At 34.2% G+C, this 15,952-nt stretch overlaps 3 protein-coding genes across 7 annotated transcripts; all 3 read right to left on the reverse strand.

Annotated features, from left to right (window-relative positions):
* Positions 1-468: 468 nt before the first annotated feature.
* On the reverse strand, positions 469-5,650 carry LOC125222801 (lysophospholipid acyltransferase LPEAT1-like). Of its 2 annotated transcripts, XM_048125618.1 has the most exons (9): positions 5,024-5,650; positions 3,969-4,091; positions 3,816-3,853; positions 3,256-3,320; positions 2,777-2,845; positions 2,271-2,404; positions 1,690-1,830; positions 1,299-1,362; positions 469-966 (listed from the first exon to the last, which is right to left on the reverse strand). In XM_048125618.1, the coding sequence occupies exons 1-9, from the start codon at positions 5,513-5,515 to the stop codon at positions 947-949; spliced, it is 1,146 nt and encodes a 381-aa protein (XP_047981575.1). In that variant the 5' UTR covers positions 5,516-5,650; the 3' UTR covers positions 469-946. The 2 variants fall into 2 exon arrangements, with proteins under 2 accessions (XP_047981575.1, XP_047981574.1); XM_048125617.1 differs by lacking the exon at positions 469-966 and having other exon boundaries at positions 1,092-1,362; positions 5,024-5,649.
* A 671-nt stretch (positions 5,651-6,321) lies between these two features.
* Positions 6,322-9,149, reverse strand: LOC125220077 (J domain-containing protein required for chloroplast accumulation response 1-like). 4 transcript variants are annotated; one of them, XM_048122201.1, is made up of 8 exons: positions 8,765-9,131; positions 8,300-8,648; positions 7,802-7,904; positions 7,657-7,724; positions 7,457-7,510; positions 6,987-7,067; positions 6,724-6,900; positions 6,322-6,536 (listed from the first exon to the last, which is right to left on the reverse strand). In XM_048122201.1, exons 1-8 carry the CDS (start codon positions 9,058-9,060, stop codon positions 6,498-6,500), a joined length of 1,167 nt encoding a protein of 388 aa, XP_047978158.1. In that variant the 5' UTR covers positions 9,061-9,131; the 3' UTR covers positions 6,322-6,497. The 4 variants fall into 4 exon arrangements, with proteins under 4 accessions (XP_047978158.1, XP_047978157.1, XP_047978156.1 ...); XM_048122200.1 differs by having other exon boundaries at positions 6,987-7,070; positions 8,765-9,130; XM_048122199.1 differs by having other exon boundaries at positions 6,987-7,079; positions 8,765-9,129.
* A 1,607-nt stretch (positions 9,150-10,756) lies between these two features.
* LOC125218910 (ricin B-like lectin R40G3) lies at positions 10,757-12,265 on the reverse strand. Its single transcript, XM_048120712.1, has 4 exons — positions 11,806-12,265; positions 11,598-11,720; positions 10,938-11,166; positions 10,757-10,823 (listed from the first exon to the last, which is right to left on the reverse strand). Coding segments are annotated over exons 1-4 (762 nt in total). The 5' UTR covers positions 12,214-12,265; the 3' UTR covers positions 10,757-10,821.
* Between the last annotated feature and the right edge of the window lie 3,687 nt (positions 12,266-15,952).

The following is a 15,952-nucleotide window of genomic DNA, read 5'->3' on the forward strand; positions in this document are numbered from 1 at the left end:
ATTGTTGGTGATGTTTGTATTTAAAATCAATAAGAGGAAGAACAGAACATATGGAAAAGACAAAAGAACTGTAACTGTCATGGTTTATTTTCCAGGTCGCATGTTGGAGTTGTTACATCAGAACCTTGGTTCTATACATTGTATCCCACTGTGTTTAACGCTTAACATTTATTGTATGTCCCAAACATTTCAATACACAAACATATTAGAATTAGACCTCTGCATTATTACTTCTTTACTATCTACACTTGAGAATATATACATAATTCAACACTAAATCTCAATTTTTGAATCTTGTTACAAATTTATCCCTCCGCCTGCGTTACTATCGTCGTCTCCTCCTCCATCGACCAATAGCCGAGCAAAATCGAAACGTGAACTCAAGAGAGAGAAAGAGTTCGTCACATACAGAAATTTGGAATAAGTAATGTATCATATCCTGCCTGCTTTTCAAGGGTAAAATTATGATGCAACAACAAAACATGATTCTAACTTCAAAAACTATCACAACATAATCCCCAATTTGATACACTGTTGAGGCTTTGAAAGACTGTTAGCTGTGAGTGAAACTAAGATTCTATAACAGTTTAAACTTCGAATCCGACAACCTAAACTAGTAGAAGAAGCTGTTAGATATAATCAAAGAATGAGGTTTCCCGGCTATATACACAACTGCTATAATTTACGTTGCAACAATCAAATAAACGAAACTTTCGCAAGTAATAGCCCCATGGCCATGTCCACTGCCTACCGAGCTTTCCATGATCACTTCTAAGTAATGCTGCCTAATATATGAACAAAGAGAGCACAGAGAAAATCCCACCAAAGCTGAATATTTAGAGATCATATAGACGACCGGTGATTTTCTTCTATCAGCGTTAAGTTTTCACTTTTATGGGGTCAAAAAATACATTCATTATATGAATATATACACGTCGGACTCGGGTTATCTTTCACATAATAAACCTGCAGGAACAACCAAAGAGATCCATTCAGATTAGCCACAGTTTTAACCAGAGGCTTCTAGGGCTATTATTATTTCTAGGCCATGCATGAAATGAAGAATTAGTGATACAGAGACAAAAACACGATGAACAAGAAGCATTATAACATCTCATTCGGACCATCATTTTGTGTATAAAATAGTTACAGATCTTAACATAATTCTAATAGATTGTGGCTCCAGGTAAGTCTCTGGCAGTTTTTAGCAAACAAATGGACTAACTAAACATTCAAAGCAAGGCGATGAATTTATCAATCCTCTTTCTGATGCAAAACAGTAGGCATACTTATATTACCATTAAGAGCAGCATGATAGACTCGTTTCTCTGCTAATCCAATATCTGAAAGAATCAGATTGCCCTGCAACATAAGAGCAACGAGAAATTCCTTTCAGATAAATGTAGTAAACGGAAATTCCTTAAACAAAAACTGGGCCTCAGTGTTCAGTTTTTATAAGCTTCTGCCTATTAAGTACAGTAATAATTATTTTCAGTAACATATGATATGATGTAGTCAATTGCTAGACATCCTGTTATTTGGTCAAGTAATAGTGGGAGCCCGATTCATCAATGCAAGAAATGACAGTGGACTCTAGAAAAAGGAATTTTATATGATTCCACACAAGCAACCAATTGATGCTAATTTTGACACTTAATAATAATAGCTTGATGTTCAGAAAATAGATACCTCTCGAGCCATCAGCTGTCTCACATTTTCAGCATAAAGTTTGGGATCTGCCTTTTCTTGTTCTGAGGGGTGATAAACTGGTAACTTTTTCACTTCAATGTAATTCACAAACTGGCATAGAAGAAGAATCACATGGCGCACCTGTGAAAGATATAAACATCATGAGCACGGTAATGGGACTATTTGGACCGCGACTGCACACAAGCAAGAGCATTTCCATGGTCATTAGTAACAACTAAAGTTCAGAATAAAAACCACTCCTTGTCATTGGTAACCACTGAAGTATATAAGGACGGACAACTGTCTGGAAAATCCCACCAAAGCTGAATATTTAGAGATCATAAAGACCAGTGATTTCTTCTATCGGCGTTAGGTTTTCACTTTTATGGGGTCAAAAGATAACATAACAGTCTCATACAGATTGAGAGTAAAAATAACAAATTAAACCCAAATTGAACAGAAGAAATTTCACCAACAAATTTAACTTTCTACCAGGGCAGATCTAGAGCATATGTAGAGATGAATATCTCACCGAGAGAACTAAATACTGAACTCTATCAGCGCACAATAGAATAACTCACCCCAGATATTGAGTCCCATGCAGGACTAAATCTTTGATAGGGATATCTTAAAATGACAGGAACTACTGGAGCCTTTGCCAAAAAAGCACCACTCTTGAATGGGAGGAGGTAGTCACCATTTGTGGTTGTGCCTTCTGTTAAAAGACAAAAAAACTAGTTAGACAAACTAGAGCTTCTCTTATAACTAGAACATCTAAGATAGTGAAATCCATCTAATGAGGGAATAAGCAAATTTTACAAACTACTCCAAAATGACAGATTAAGAAGCAATTTACAATGCTACCTTTTGATTCATTTGCCAGTATACCACAGAAGAAAATATTGCCATGAATATGCATTGTATTGTCATAAAATCATGCAGAACTGATTATTCAGAAAATGTATCTTTATTTCTCACTACAATCTCATTCTTTAAAGGCATGGATCAGAGTGATTAACTAAGTCAACAGTAATAGTCTGGAAAGGGAGCAAAAACCAGAAGATATAAATGTCATCACAAAGATAACCTGGGAAAAGTAGCATCTTTGGAGCAAAGTTATCTTGAAAAGCTTCTTGAACTCGTTCAGTGATAACACCTGCAAAACAACAAAGACACCTCCAGTATAAAATAATTGGATCCAGGCTAGTACAGTCAGAAAACATGCCCTGTGCACACCAGATTTTCGCATGTTCACATAAATAGTACTAGTAAAGTTTCTGATTTGAAGTAACTATCTTTTACAGGAATTAGATTAGCTTTGTTGCCTTGAATTGAGTGATCTCATTGAACAGCCTTTACTCTTAAGGGTTGACTATAATGGTAATGAATTTCGTGTGGTTCACGTAGGTTTCTTTTTATTTTGTCAGACACACTAAGGTGACAAACTAAACTAGCATTTCATCATAAAAATGGATTTATTGTTCCTTTCCACCCATCCCAGGATTACTTCCTTAAGTTTATAATCTACAGCCAAATTATCACTTGGTGCAGTGAAAGAAGATTTACCTGAAACCCCTTTGAAATCTGATGACTTTGATTCACGCTGCACATAGATACAACCGAGACACTTGCTGTAATGAGAAAATGATAAGGTAAATAGTTACACCTGCGGCATGCATCTTGGAATAATATATGGGTTCATATATGAGAAAAGAAAGTGGGTGAGCAAGATCTATGCTTGAATAAATACACTAATCCTGCTCCATTAAGATGTCAAAGTAGAAAAAAATAGTACTGTACTTTTTACAATGAAAATGTCAGTGTTACCGGGCATATTAGATTGCAAAAATAATCTAAAAGTGGGACACAAAAGCAGTTACAGTTCCTAGTGGGTTGGCAAAAGGATTATTCATGCAAAAACTCAAAAGACCCTAAATTCCTATATCTTAAACCCCATAATACTGGAACTCCATAATTTGATGCAATCACATTCACAAATGTGAACTGAAATGTGTTACAATAAACAGCACATGGAGCATGTAGGAATTTGATTTCACTTGTATTTTTTACATATTGGAGAAGCAAACAATAGGTTTTCTGTTACGTATTGAAATATAAGAACCCACCTTACAAGACCAATAAGAGGAAGTTTAGCCACAGATCTCTACAGCAGCAAATCAACAAAGAAGACAATAGGCATGTTAGCATTGCATTGAGTTAAATACGCCTGTGAAAGACATACATATTACTATAACAGGGAGTATTAAGTATTAATTCACCTTGGCAACAAAGCTTGGGAAAGAAGAAGACATATGATATAATATATCTAAGTAAGATACATGGTTGGATACAATAGCCCCATATCCTTCCAACACTTCAGATGATTCATTACTATCTGCAGACTGAAAACATTGAAAAAACTCATTAGTCAAATTAAGATGATCACATAGCCAGACATATTTTCTGAATCTTCAGGAAGCAAATCTTATCAAAAAAATAATTATGATGCAAGCAACCAATCAGTAAAAAATGTGATCTACTAATCAAATGATTATATGCTAATTGTAACATCATCTTTATAAACTCATCATAAAGAAAAGACTAAGTACAGAAAATCTCAAACAAACAGCCTTTTCAAGAGTGTATTACCAACTTAAGACACCTCATCACCACATCTGTCAGTGAAATGCTAAATCTTACTCCCCCTGGCCCTAAAAAAATTGCCCATTTTGCAATTTAAGCCCATCTCCTGAAACACTGCCCTTTCATTTTTTGGTAACTACCGCAATTATCAGTCGGACCACAAAGAAAACTAAAGAAAAAACTGATTTTCTCTTCCCCAGAACATTATCTGCATGCCCTGTAAGCAAGGCAGGAAATTATCTCTTTGTTTGTTTTGAAGCAAACTGATTCCCATCTCAGATAATGTCTCGGCTAGTTTAGTACTTCTGGAATGCTGAAACATAATTTAGACATCCACTTTAGCTTTTCTAGGAGTAACACATTTCACCCAATGCCATTCCACTCATCTCTTTCACCAATTCATTACACACACAATGTTGTTTCCACAATCACATAAAGCTAATTGTATCTCTAGACAAAACTCCATTGTGAAGCAGGAAAAACAAGCAATTGAGTAAGCTCAGATGCAACAAAACGCATCAGGCAATGCCCAAATTCATTAAAACAAATAATTTAATACTAATTCAATCTAAGGCAATAATACCATACTACACCTAACTAAACAAAAGCACTAAAAATCAAACGAGCACATCAATTGCAAGAAAAATCAAGCCATTAAACATCAGCAAAAAGACAAAAAAAAATGAAGTACCTGAGTGATCACCGCTCCATCAACCTCACCACCGCCACTTGTATCCGAAATCGAATAAAACCCGAAAACGAAGAGCAAAACCCTGGACAAAAACCTACCGCTCCGCACAATCACCGCCCTCCGCCAGCCGCCCATGTGGGCGAAATCCTCCTGCTCATCCTCCCTATTCGGAGCTAAAAACGCCGTGCAAAATCGACAGATCAAGTAATAAAACACCACAATCGCCGTCCCCGCCGCCACCCTCACCGGAAGCAGAAAGATGAGTGCCAATCCGAGTAGAAACTTCTCCACCAACGGAAGGTCCCCGCGCCCCATTGGGCCGTACACATCGAAGCGGACATAGGGAGCGTACTTTTTCTCGAGTTCGTCGATGCTGGTGCTAGGGCTGGAAACCGGGTTCGCGGATTCGGGTTTGAGGAGCGGGCGGGAATCGGATTCGGGCTGCGGAGGGGCAGCGGGGGCGGCATTAAGCTCTTTGAGCTCGGATTCCATTGGTAATCAAGAAAGATGAAGTTTTTATTAGGGCGGAATTGGTTTAGGAGTTTCAGCGGGGGCACATTGTTGTTGTGATTCGAAGAAGATAAATTCTGCGGTGAATTTGATTCTGTTTGGATTTGGATTTGGGGGTAATGGAGTTGGCGCGTGGAGTGGGATATGCGGGGCGCCGCGTGGGGACTTTTCGTGCGTGCGACGACACGTGCAGTCATGTTTTAACGGCGGAGTGGGCCCATCATGTTTCTTTCGTTTTTTTTATCCTTTTTCCTATTTTCATTTCACCTAATTATACATTATTAGTATAATAAAATTTCTGATTATGAATAGGTGAATTGTATTGCACTAAAATATACGAATGTTTATAGTTTTGACTTTTGAGCAATGGCATGGTTAGCTCTTAGGTATTTCTAATTGAAATGAGTTTTTAAATAATACTCCTACTACAATGAATATACAATAATTATTTTTTAATAATTTATAAGGAATTAAGTTTTCAATTTAATATTTATAGTTTTACAACAAGATTAATTTTCAGGATACGATCAATTTATTTAAGTAAAAACAATCTAATCAATCACAAATTAATTTAAATAAAATTGGTGTGGATCAATTTAACTATAGATTTTGTCGTTATCCATATATATCTCCTTTTTATAATTGTATTATATTGTGGGATTAATGTTTACATGCGACTACCATGTATTGAGAAAACATAGTAATTCAAATATCTGTTCCAACGCAGTGCGTTTTAATTTTGTATTCTTAAACAATATGTTTGTTATTGTGATATAATAAAAAAAGCATTGTATGGAAACAATTTTATAAACATTCCAAGCAAATTAACGTGCACTATACATGTGGTATTCATTTAGTTTACATTTATTTTTGCTTTGTCATAAATAAAAAAGATTGATATATGCATTCTGCACTATGCTGGACCGAGCTAGTATACATACATGGCTGCATGAATGGTTAGTACTTAAATTGGACAAGTGTTGTTGAAATGGTCCCATGCTTCCTGTATCAAAAATGAAGGCAAATCTTCACATTTCACGTGATCTCTAGACAGTTCAAGAACTCTAAATATATTTTTAAACCCAGAAAAGAAAATTTATGTCGGTATCTAAAATGAAAAAAAATATGACCAAAATTATAGTGGAATTTTGGCAGATAAAAAATAGACAAGTAGTGGTAGTAGTAAATACCTGAAGAATATCAAAAACTTGAAGGGCAATATACTTGTGATGAGAAGCAGCGCCTTTCTGCTGAAGTTTATCTGGATGTAGGCGGAGCAATGCTTTCTGATAAGCTCGTTTCACCGGATTCTCTTCGACTAGATCCACCAACGCGATTGGCTGCCATCCACTTCCCGGCCAAAGAACCTTCGTCACAAAATTAATAGTTAAAACATGTACTAGCTATTTGATTGTTAAATTAATTAAGAGTTAATAATATAGTACTAACTCACATATTGTAGGGTTGACAGGAGAGACCTAATGTTCCCTTCCTTCCCTGCTGACCACTGTCGAATTTTAGCATCAGCCTGCGTCTGCTGCAACAACTTTACATATCAATTAGTATATGTTGCAATGCATCATATATAGTGAGTAACTAGGGTGCATTACAATGCTAACATTTTGTATACTGCTAACTTACTAACTCATCAACGCAGTGTATTAAAAATGTCATCACGAACACGTTAAATGTCAACACAAATTTGTATTGACATTTTAATATAATGTGTTGACATTTTAAATATAAAATGTCAACACAGTGTATTAAAATATCAACTAAGTTTATGTTGACAGTTCAATGTTATTGTGTTGACATTTTTAATATACTGCATTGATGAGTTAGCATAGTTACCCAACTTAAGAAAATTAGCAATGGATCACACCTGGTGAGGAACTTGGTAATTACATATATATCAATACTTACTATAGTGTCCTCACATGGTGTAGCTTGTTCAAGATCATCATGCAACTCCTTCAACTGTTAAAACCAACATCTCAAAAGTAATTAAAAATATATCAAGAAATCTGGTACCACTTTCGAATGTGGGTCCTAGACCAGTACCCATTCTATATATGTTCTTGCACAATGCACATGAAGTTCCATAAAAAAAGACAACACTTAACCTCGAAGAAGTCTTCAAAAGGGTCGTTCGAATCTTCCTCTAATATCTTAGAATCCACGCGTGGTGACTCTAAAAGTGAAATCATCTGTCAGACACTCAAAATAGAGGAAAAACATTAACAATTGATAGTACTATATGTTACCAACCTGACGAATATGCGTTCTTCTTATTGATACAATTAGCATCGTTTCTTGCATAACTTGCTGAAGGCCATTCTTGTGGTTTCACCTTTCTTAAACTCTCATCCTTCTATTAAAAGTTTAAATAAATATTAAAGATAAGAAAAATTGCCAATTAAATAATCACGATATATAGTCCATCCTATACTTTTCAAAAACCGAAAATTAAATCACAGAAGATGAAATCTCAATTACATTAATATGCGATGATGTTGCAACTGGTTTTAAGCACTTAATTAAAAGTGTTATGAGTATGCCAACTTATTTGTGATATATGGTTATATGATGGGTCATGGGTGGTTGTTTAAAATCAGGATCGCATATTTTACCGGAGAGGAGACTGACAGAATAATCGCAAAATTTCCACCGTTTCAGATTTTGAAAAGTGCAAGACTAACTAAATTTGATCATTTTTCATGATTTATTTAATAATTTTCTGTATAGTATCAATTTTTTCAAACTTACTTGATTATGATTTTCCATTAGGTTGACTCCTATATCCGTCCACCTGCAACTCTGACTTTGCATCTTAACATAGGATTTTGGGATTAAATCTGTTTCATTGTTGAATATCTTGGCAAAGCCTCCCTTCACATTATCAGCACTGAAATGATACCTATTGCTCTGACTATTCAAATCCTTTCCAATGTTTGGTACATCATCATTTCTTCTATGAGAGGTTTGATGAACTCCATAATTTAGCCCTCCATTTTTATCATTTGAGAATCTCTTGCTCTTATGCTCCAAAGCATGATCACTTGTTGAAGAAAATGTAGGAAATTCCACAACTAATTTGCTAGATTTGGCTGGAAAACTGTTACATATAAGAGATAGGAAAAGAAAAGGTTTTACTACTATATTTTAGTAGTAGTATTTCGAACATCTTGATTGATCATCTTTTCAAATGAAAACACAGTTTTATAGTAGTACCTTGAGGTGTGACGATGATGAGTTCTCCATGGCGAACTATACGATTCATGGCCTCTAAATATGTCATCAAAGAAATCATCACCGTGAAGATGTGGCCCGCCACCTCGCCGTGGCGGCCCCCCAAAAACATCACCGAAATCCAAGCCCCCTGAGTCTGTGTATGGTGATTTAAGGGATGCGGTTTTGGAGCGATCAGACTGCCTCAAACCATCTTCATCTTTCATGAATACGTCCATTGATGTCCACAAACAAATCTCACCAATGAGTAGATTTATCTTGAATTTATTGAACATCATGAGCTAGTTTTCATTTTCAACTTTTTGTTGCAGGAAAAGAACTGATCAGTTGGGAATTTGGAGTGGTTCAAGAAGGTGATAGTGATAAGTTTTTGTGAGGAAAGTGAAGCCACATGATGGATCAAATGTCATGTTTCTTTCTAAATCAAGATTTTCGGATAAGAGAGGGGAAAACGTCGCTAAAATACAACCAACTTTGCTATTATTAGATGGGGGACTCTCTCTCGTTAATATCAAATTTAGGTGTCGCCAAAAGTAATTTGGGAGTATTTGTGTAGTTTTTAAAAATATACTCCCGTCCAATTAAAATATGACACTGAGTTATGTATTCTTCAATAGTGATTACGTATACGAGTATGGAGTGATTGCCTCATTGTTATACCAAAATTTCTTTTTATTTCTACTTCGACCGGAAGTTTGTATGTTTACGATGTCATTAACCATTTATCAGATTTACAAAATTACAAATGTAGAATGGTACTCGCTCTGTTCACCATTTAAAGAGCTTTTTTGATTCGGTATAGAATTTAAAAAATTATTCAAGTTTGTGAAGAAAAAGTAAAAGGAAAAAGTGAGTGGAATGTGAACTGTTAGTTTTATATTGGATCATAAGTGTAAAAAGTTGGTGGAATGTGAGGTCCGTATACTAAAAGTAGAAAAAAGTATTTCTATAAATCATGAACAACCTAAAATAACAAAATTGTTTTCTAATTGATGGACATAGGGATATTTGATACATACATCACCGAAAGTCATTAATCATTGTACAAAACCTTCCACCGATAAATAGCAGGAAATCAACAAAGAATGCACATAACTTTTGTTGGGAATCCTTGTCTTCATCTATTGATGCACAATGGTAAATGTAGACATGAAACAAATCTACATTGATGACAGATATTCACATTTGAGCACAACTAGGAATACTTACTATACGCTCGCAGTTTATTTTCACGATTGATCGAATTCTATAAGTGCATCCACTAAAGTATCATTGTGCATTGCCAATTTCTCAGCACAAAGTTTAATCAAAGAAATCATGGAAATCTCATATTAAACATACAAGTATTCTATTTGTCTGACAAAGGGTGTTTGTCATTGTTCTTTTTTTTTTCAATCTCTACAATACAGAAATATAGTATTTCCTCTATTCTATAGAAATAAGCTATATTTCTTTTTTCATTCTTTCTATAGAAATAGTCCATATCTATATATGCTAACTTTTTTCTTCTTCCTTTTTACTTTAACATTAATAAATTCCACTATTCAATATACAATTTCAACTATTTTTCTTAATTCTTTTTTACTTTATCAGTTGCGCATTGAAACTCGTGCTAACACTAAATGACCTATTTTGGACGGAGGGGGTATAACTTGACCATAAAAACCCCAGGCCCAGGTCCATGGGCTTCCACTTTTTCTTATCTATATTAATTAATTAAAATCTAACCCAATTTCCTCTATAGTCCATATATCTTTCAACTTTTTGTTTGGTCGCTACAAAGCTAGAGATTTAACTCAAAAAATCAACAATAACGCCATCATTTTCAAATATTAGTAGCGAATAATCACACAGATTCACAATCAATACCTAAACGACAAAAACACACCGACGGTTTTTGGTGAATATAAAGATAAGTTGCAACTTTCCTAAAAAATTGAATGTTACCCTTGATTAATTAAATTCAATTAACTAGTAGTAAAATAAACCACTCGACAACAAACACACATCCACGCAAGAGATCCACGAGATGCAATCAATCCTACACATCCAACAAAAGACACAGGCATCATAAACGCGAAATCATTGCAGTCAAAACCAGTCGAACACAAAGGACTTATAGCACATAAACTTGATGCATAGATGATTAACTTACAGAATGGGACGATCTTCCAGCGTTGATTTGAATCCTTCTTCCACTCCCAGAGCACGATTCTAGTGCCATCGTGGACGCCACCATGGTTCTTATCCCCGTTGAATGCATCCACGTTTAGTTTGATGTTGCTGACCATCCTCACTGCGTGATAGCCATCGCCTAAGTCCTTGCTCTCAGTCCACAAAATGGATTCATCGAGTTTGTTGGAATTGTAAGGAGTTAACTCCACCTGTTAGAGACAAGAACAATGAATCTTGCTAAATAGTTTAAGTACCAAAACCAACAAGAAAATTGAGTCTAAACTCTAAACCAAACTTGATCAACACTTTTGGCAGTGAAATAAACTCAAAAATCTAGAAATAATTTAACTGAATTAGAACATCTATGATTATTTGGAAATCAGATTACTAATCATGTAGGCTGTCATCATAAATGAGTTGTGCTCAATCAAGAAGCTTACAATCCAACACTGAACAGAAATCATTAACCTAAAATCCAAGAATCAAATTTCAAAAACAGAGATGTGAATACTGAAAACATGACAATTGGCAAACTTTTCAAGAAATTTGCATATTCAGGATCTAACTCAACCTCACACACACACAATCAAATTCATCTCTGATTTGCAATAAACAGACTAATTAAAGAGAGAGAGAGTACAGGTTGAGTAGCACCAATAGAGTGCTTCATGGCTTGTCCAGTGGCTTTGTTGACCAAAGCAAAACTTGGGAAGCCCTCTTTGTCCTTGACTCTCGTGCTAAACTTCTCATCTTTTATCCAGTGCTGAAATTCCAAAATCAAATTCCCATCAAAAAATACGATCTTGGCAATCAAAATTGAATCTTTCACAAAACTAATCGAAGCCCACCTGCAAAGGATCGGCGGAATTCGACGGCGCAAGAACAACCTTCCCCTCGCGAATGGTCAAGGAGAAATTGGGCTCAGCCTTACAATACATCCTCACAGAAGGTTTATTTGCCAGCTCGTTGTGGGCCGGAGCATTAGGCTGGTGGTGGGCGGCGGGCGCCGGGCTGTGGCTTGGCACGTGCGGCGGCGGAGGAGGAGAGTAGGAGGTGTGGGAGGTGTGATGGACTTGCGGCGGCGATGGATTGTGGGCGTTCACTGTGTAGACTGGCGGCGCGTTTGGAGTGGGGCCGGTGTGGTGCACTTGAGGCGGCGCTGGCCCGGTGTGGTGAACTTGCGGTGGAGGAGGCGGGTGGTTGTATTCTTCTTCTCGGCGATCGTGGTGGCGGGTGTTGTGGTGGTGGCCGTCCATCTTCGTGTTTGAGTGCTTTTTTTCAGCAGATCAGAATAGGCGAAGATATATATATAATGATTAATAATGGGATGGTTGAGATTAGTTTGCAATTAAAAGTGTTAATAAATTTTCTTGATTTAGAGAGAATGGGGAAAGTCGGTGACGTGTATCGTGTGAGGTTGTGATTGGACGAAATAAGACAGATAGTGAAGCAGAAGGTGTAGGTGGCACAGCAATATCTTCCATCCCTGCATTAGTGTACACAAAATTCAAGAAAGCTAACAATCGTGGTCAATGATACGGGTAGGAATGTGTATTGGGTTGATTATCTTATTTTGAGTCAATTCTACTCAAATTACAACAATGGAATGGATTGATTACTCCCTCCATATTTTTCATTATTAGGAATACCATTTTGTAACACCACTGAGTTTTAAGAAATGTTACAAAAATTTATATTTAGTGTGAGCGTGGATTTTAAGAAATAGTGTAAAATTTATACTCAAAACTGCTCAACACAGCTTCAACATTGTTTCAATACAATATCAAAATAGTGTAAAATTTCAAGATTTTAATATCAACACAATCATTGAATACCATTGAAATTCTGTTGACATTTTCCTGTTGATGCTTTTTGTGATCTGTTGACATTTTTCAATGATCCAGATCATAGTTTTGAGTTTATACAATGTTTTGAGTTTTCATTTGATCGCATCTCTTAAGCAATAAGTATAAAAAATTGTGGATTGAAAAAGTTAGTAGAACATGAAGTCTATTTTTATACTCCTATACATACATATATAAAAAGTGAGTTGTGGCCTTAATTTAGAATATTTATGATATTTTGAGTATGAATTTGAATATTGATAAATTTTGGACTAATTACCATATTTTCTTAGTACAGCAATTACCTATTGAATTAAGCAATAAAATAAACAAATAATTAATATGGCATTTACCTAATGAATTAAGCACTACACCATTTAGGCAAATTTGATTTTGATGTATATAACCGACAATGATACGAACTTAGAAATGATTATTTCTTGGTCATGGATGAGAAAATAATGCAAAATTAAACAAATTTAATGTTGTCACCGTACCACAATCAGTTACATAATTTATTGGTGCATTTGAATTGAAATTTTAATAAATAAAATGAACCGTTTCAAACTAAACGTTAATTGACCAGAATTAATTGATATTGTTGCAGTATAAAGTAAAACATAAAACTAAGTCTCTATAAATACCCATTCACAAAACAACTTCTTTCAACGAAATTTCAACAATAAAAAATAAGAAGCAAGGAAGGTTGGAGTGATCCAAACTAAACAAGGAATGCAAATTGCTGAATTTGGTTTTGAAATTGGTGAGTATTTTGTAAATTTTATAGTCAAACACAAAGTTACAATATAAGGTACGTGATTTATTTTTGTTTGAAGTTCTTACCTACTAATGGAAGCAAACTGACTGGATGAAAAAAATGACGGCAGTGTATGACAATGGAAGTGCTAGAAAAGATTACCAAAGAAGATGATGGTTATTCATATAACGGAGGCAAAAATAAAAAGTTAGGGAAGAAGATAACTGTAACGTATTAGAGCATATATAAGAGAAGATGGAGGGAAATTCATTAACCTAATTAATTTTTTTTTTCATTGTTTCTTGATTATTGGTATGTCGTTGATTGATTCTTAAGTGATGGAATCATGGAAGCTAATTGAGTTTAGCCTGGAAAGTCAACAATAATTTATAATATTTTAATTTTTACTTTCAATAATATTGATATCATTTGGGTAATTATACGGTGCCAATTGGAAGATTTAGATTATTTCACTACCAAGATTAATCAAATATTGGATGTACATTAAAATTTAATTTCACAATATGAAATTGCAATTTTATTTTTCAATCAGCCTACCATAATGGGGAATGCCTTTGGGCAAATAAGAGGAATTGATGAGATGTGTAATCAATTTAAACATAATAGTTTGCATTACTAAAAATAATCAACAACAAAATTCACTTATGGAAAGCTATTTAAAATTTTTGAAATAACCAAAATAATGATCATAATCAGTTATAGGACTGTTTCCTAATTAATGGAATTGATTGGTAATTATTGCGATTATTGATATGAATTAGGGGTGAGAAAAAAAATCGGAAACCGAATTTCCGAACCGAACCAAACCGAAATTTTGAAATTCGGTTCGGATTTTACAGTTTTCGGTTCGGTTCGGTTCGGAAAATATAAAAATTTCGATTTTTTGGTTCGGTTCGCTTCGGGTGGAAAAAAAAAATCGAAAAACCGAATTATATTTTAACTATAATATTATATATATTTATTCTCTTAATTTAGTATATTATATCATATACTCTCTCCGTCCCGGATAATTCGGATCACTTTGACCGGGCACGAGTTTTAAGAATTATAATGAAAAGTGGGTTGAAAAAGTTAGTGGAATGTGAGTCCTACCTTTATATATTAGTTTTATAATAAAATGTGAGTAGGAATGAGTTAGTGGAATAGGGGTCCACTATCAAAAATGGTAAAATTGAAGTGGGACAAATTATGTGGGACGGACCGAAATGAAAAACTGGGACGAATTATCCGGGATGGAGGGAGTATATAATATATATTCTTTTAATATATTTTAATATAAGTATGTATTATATATGTTCTATTAATTTTATATTCTATTAGTATACATAAAATAAAATAAATTATATATATATATATATATATATATATATTAAGGGTCATGTTCTAATGTTTATAGCACCCTAATCCAAAATCAAGACTAAATATTCACCCTTAGATTTTAAAATGAATGGATGAGATTAAATCTTACGAATCTCAATAAATAGTAGACAAAATATCAACAAAAGGGTAATATCGTCATTATGTTATCATATGATAATTTTCGTGAATGGTTTTTTATATCAACATAGTGTATTACAAATATCAACACTAGTACAAGAAAATATCAACACATATTTATTGAGATTTTTACATGGTTTTATTGAGATTTTTTGATGTATTTATTGATAAAAATCTGGTTATCAACATTTACGAAAAATTGAAATAAAAAATATCAAATTTCATCATCCGAATGTTGTCGGAACATATGCAATTGAGATCTCGTTGGAATCCTTATAAAATTATCTTTAATTTGATATATTTTTTGCAAAAAAAATAATTTAAATCGAGAGAATTACGTAAATTTAAAGTTTTAAGATGATTTTAATGAGAGAAAATTGACATTAATACCCTCTAATTTTATTTATTAATTTTCTTAATTAAAAATATAATCCATGTGGCATTATTTCAACCACTAGATCTTCTAATGTAATGGTTAAGATTTAGTCTTAGTTTGGGATTGCTAATTAGTTAGCAATTGCATATGTTCCGACGACATTCAGATGATGAAATTTGATATTTTTTATTTTAGTTTTCGTAAATGTTGATAATCAGATTTTTATCAACAAATACATAAAAAAATCTCAATAAATATGTGTTGATATTTTCTTGTACTAGTGTTGATATTCTTATGTCATATTGTTGATGTTTGTAATACACTATGTTGATATAAAAAAACATTCACGAAAATTATCATATGATAACATAATAACGATATTACCCTTTTGTTGATATTTTGTCTACTTTTTATTGAGATTCGTAAGATTTAATCTCATCCACTCATTTTAAAATCTAAGGGTGGAGATTTGGTCTTGATTTTGGATTAGGGTGCTATAA

Source organism: Salvia hispanica, chromosome 4 (assembly GCF_023119035.1).
Source record: "Salvia hispanica cultivar TCC Black 2014 chromosome 4, UniMelb_Shisp_WGS_1.0, whole genome shotgun sequence".
Lineage (NCBI taxonomy): Eukaryota > Viridiplantae > Streptophyta > Magnoliopsida > Lamiales > Lamiaceae > Salvia > Salvia hispanica.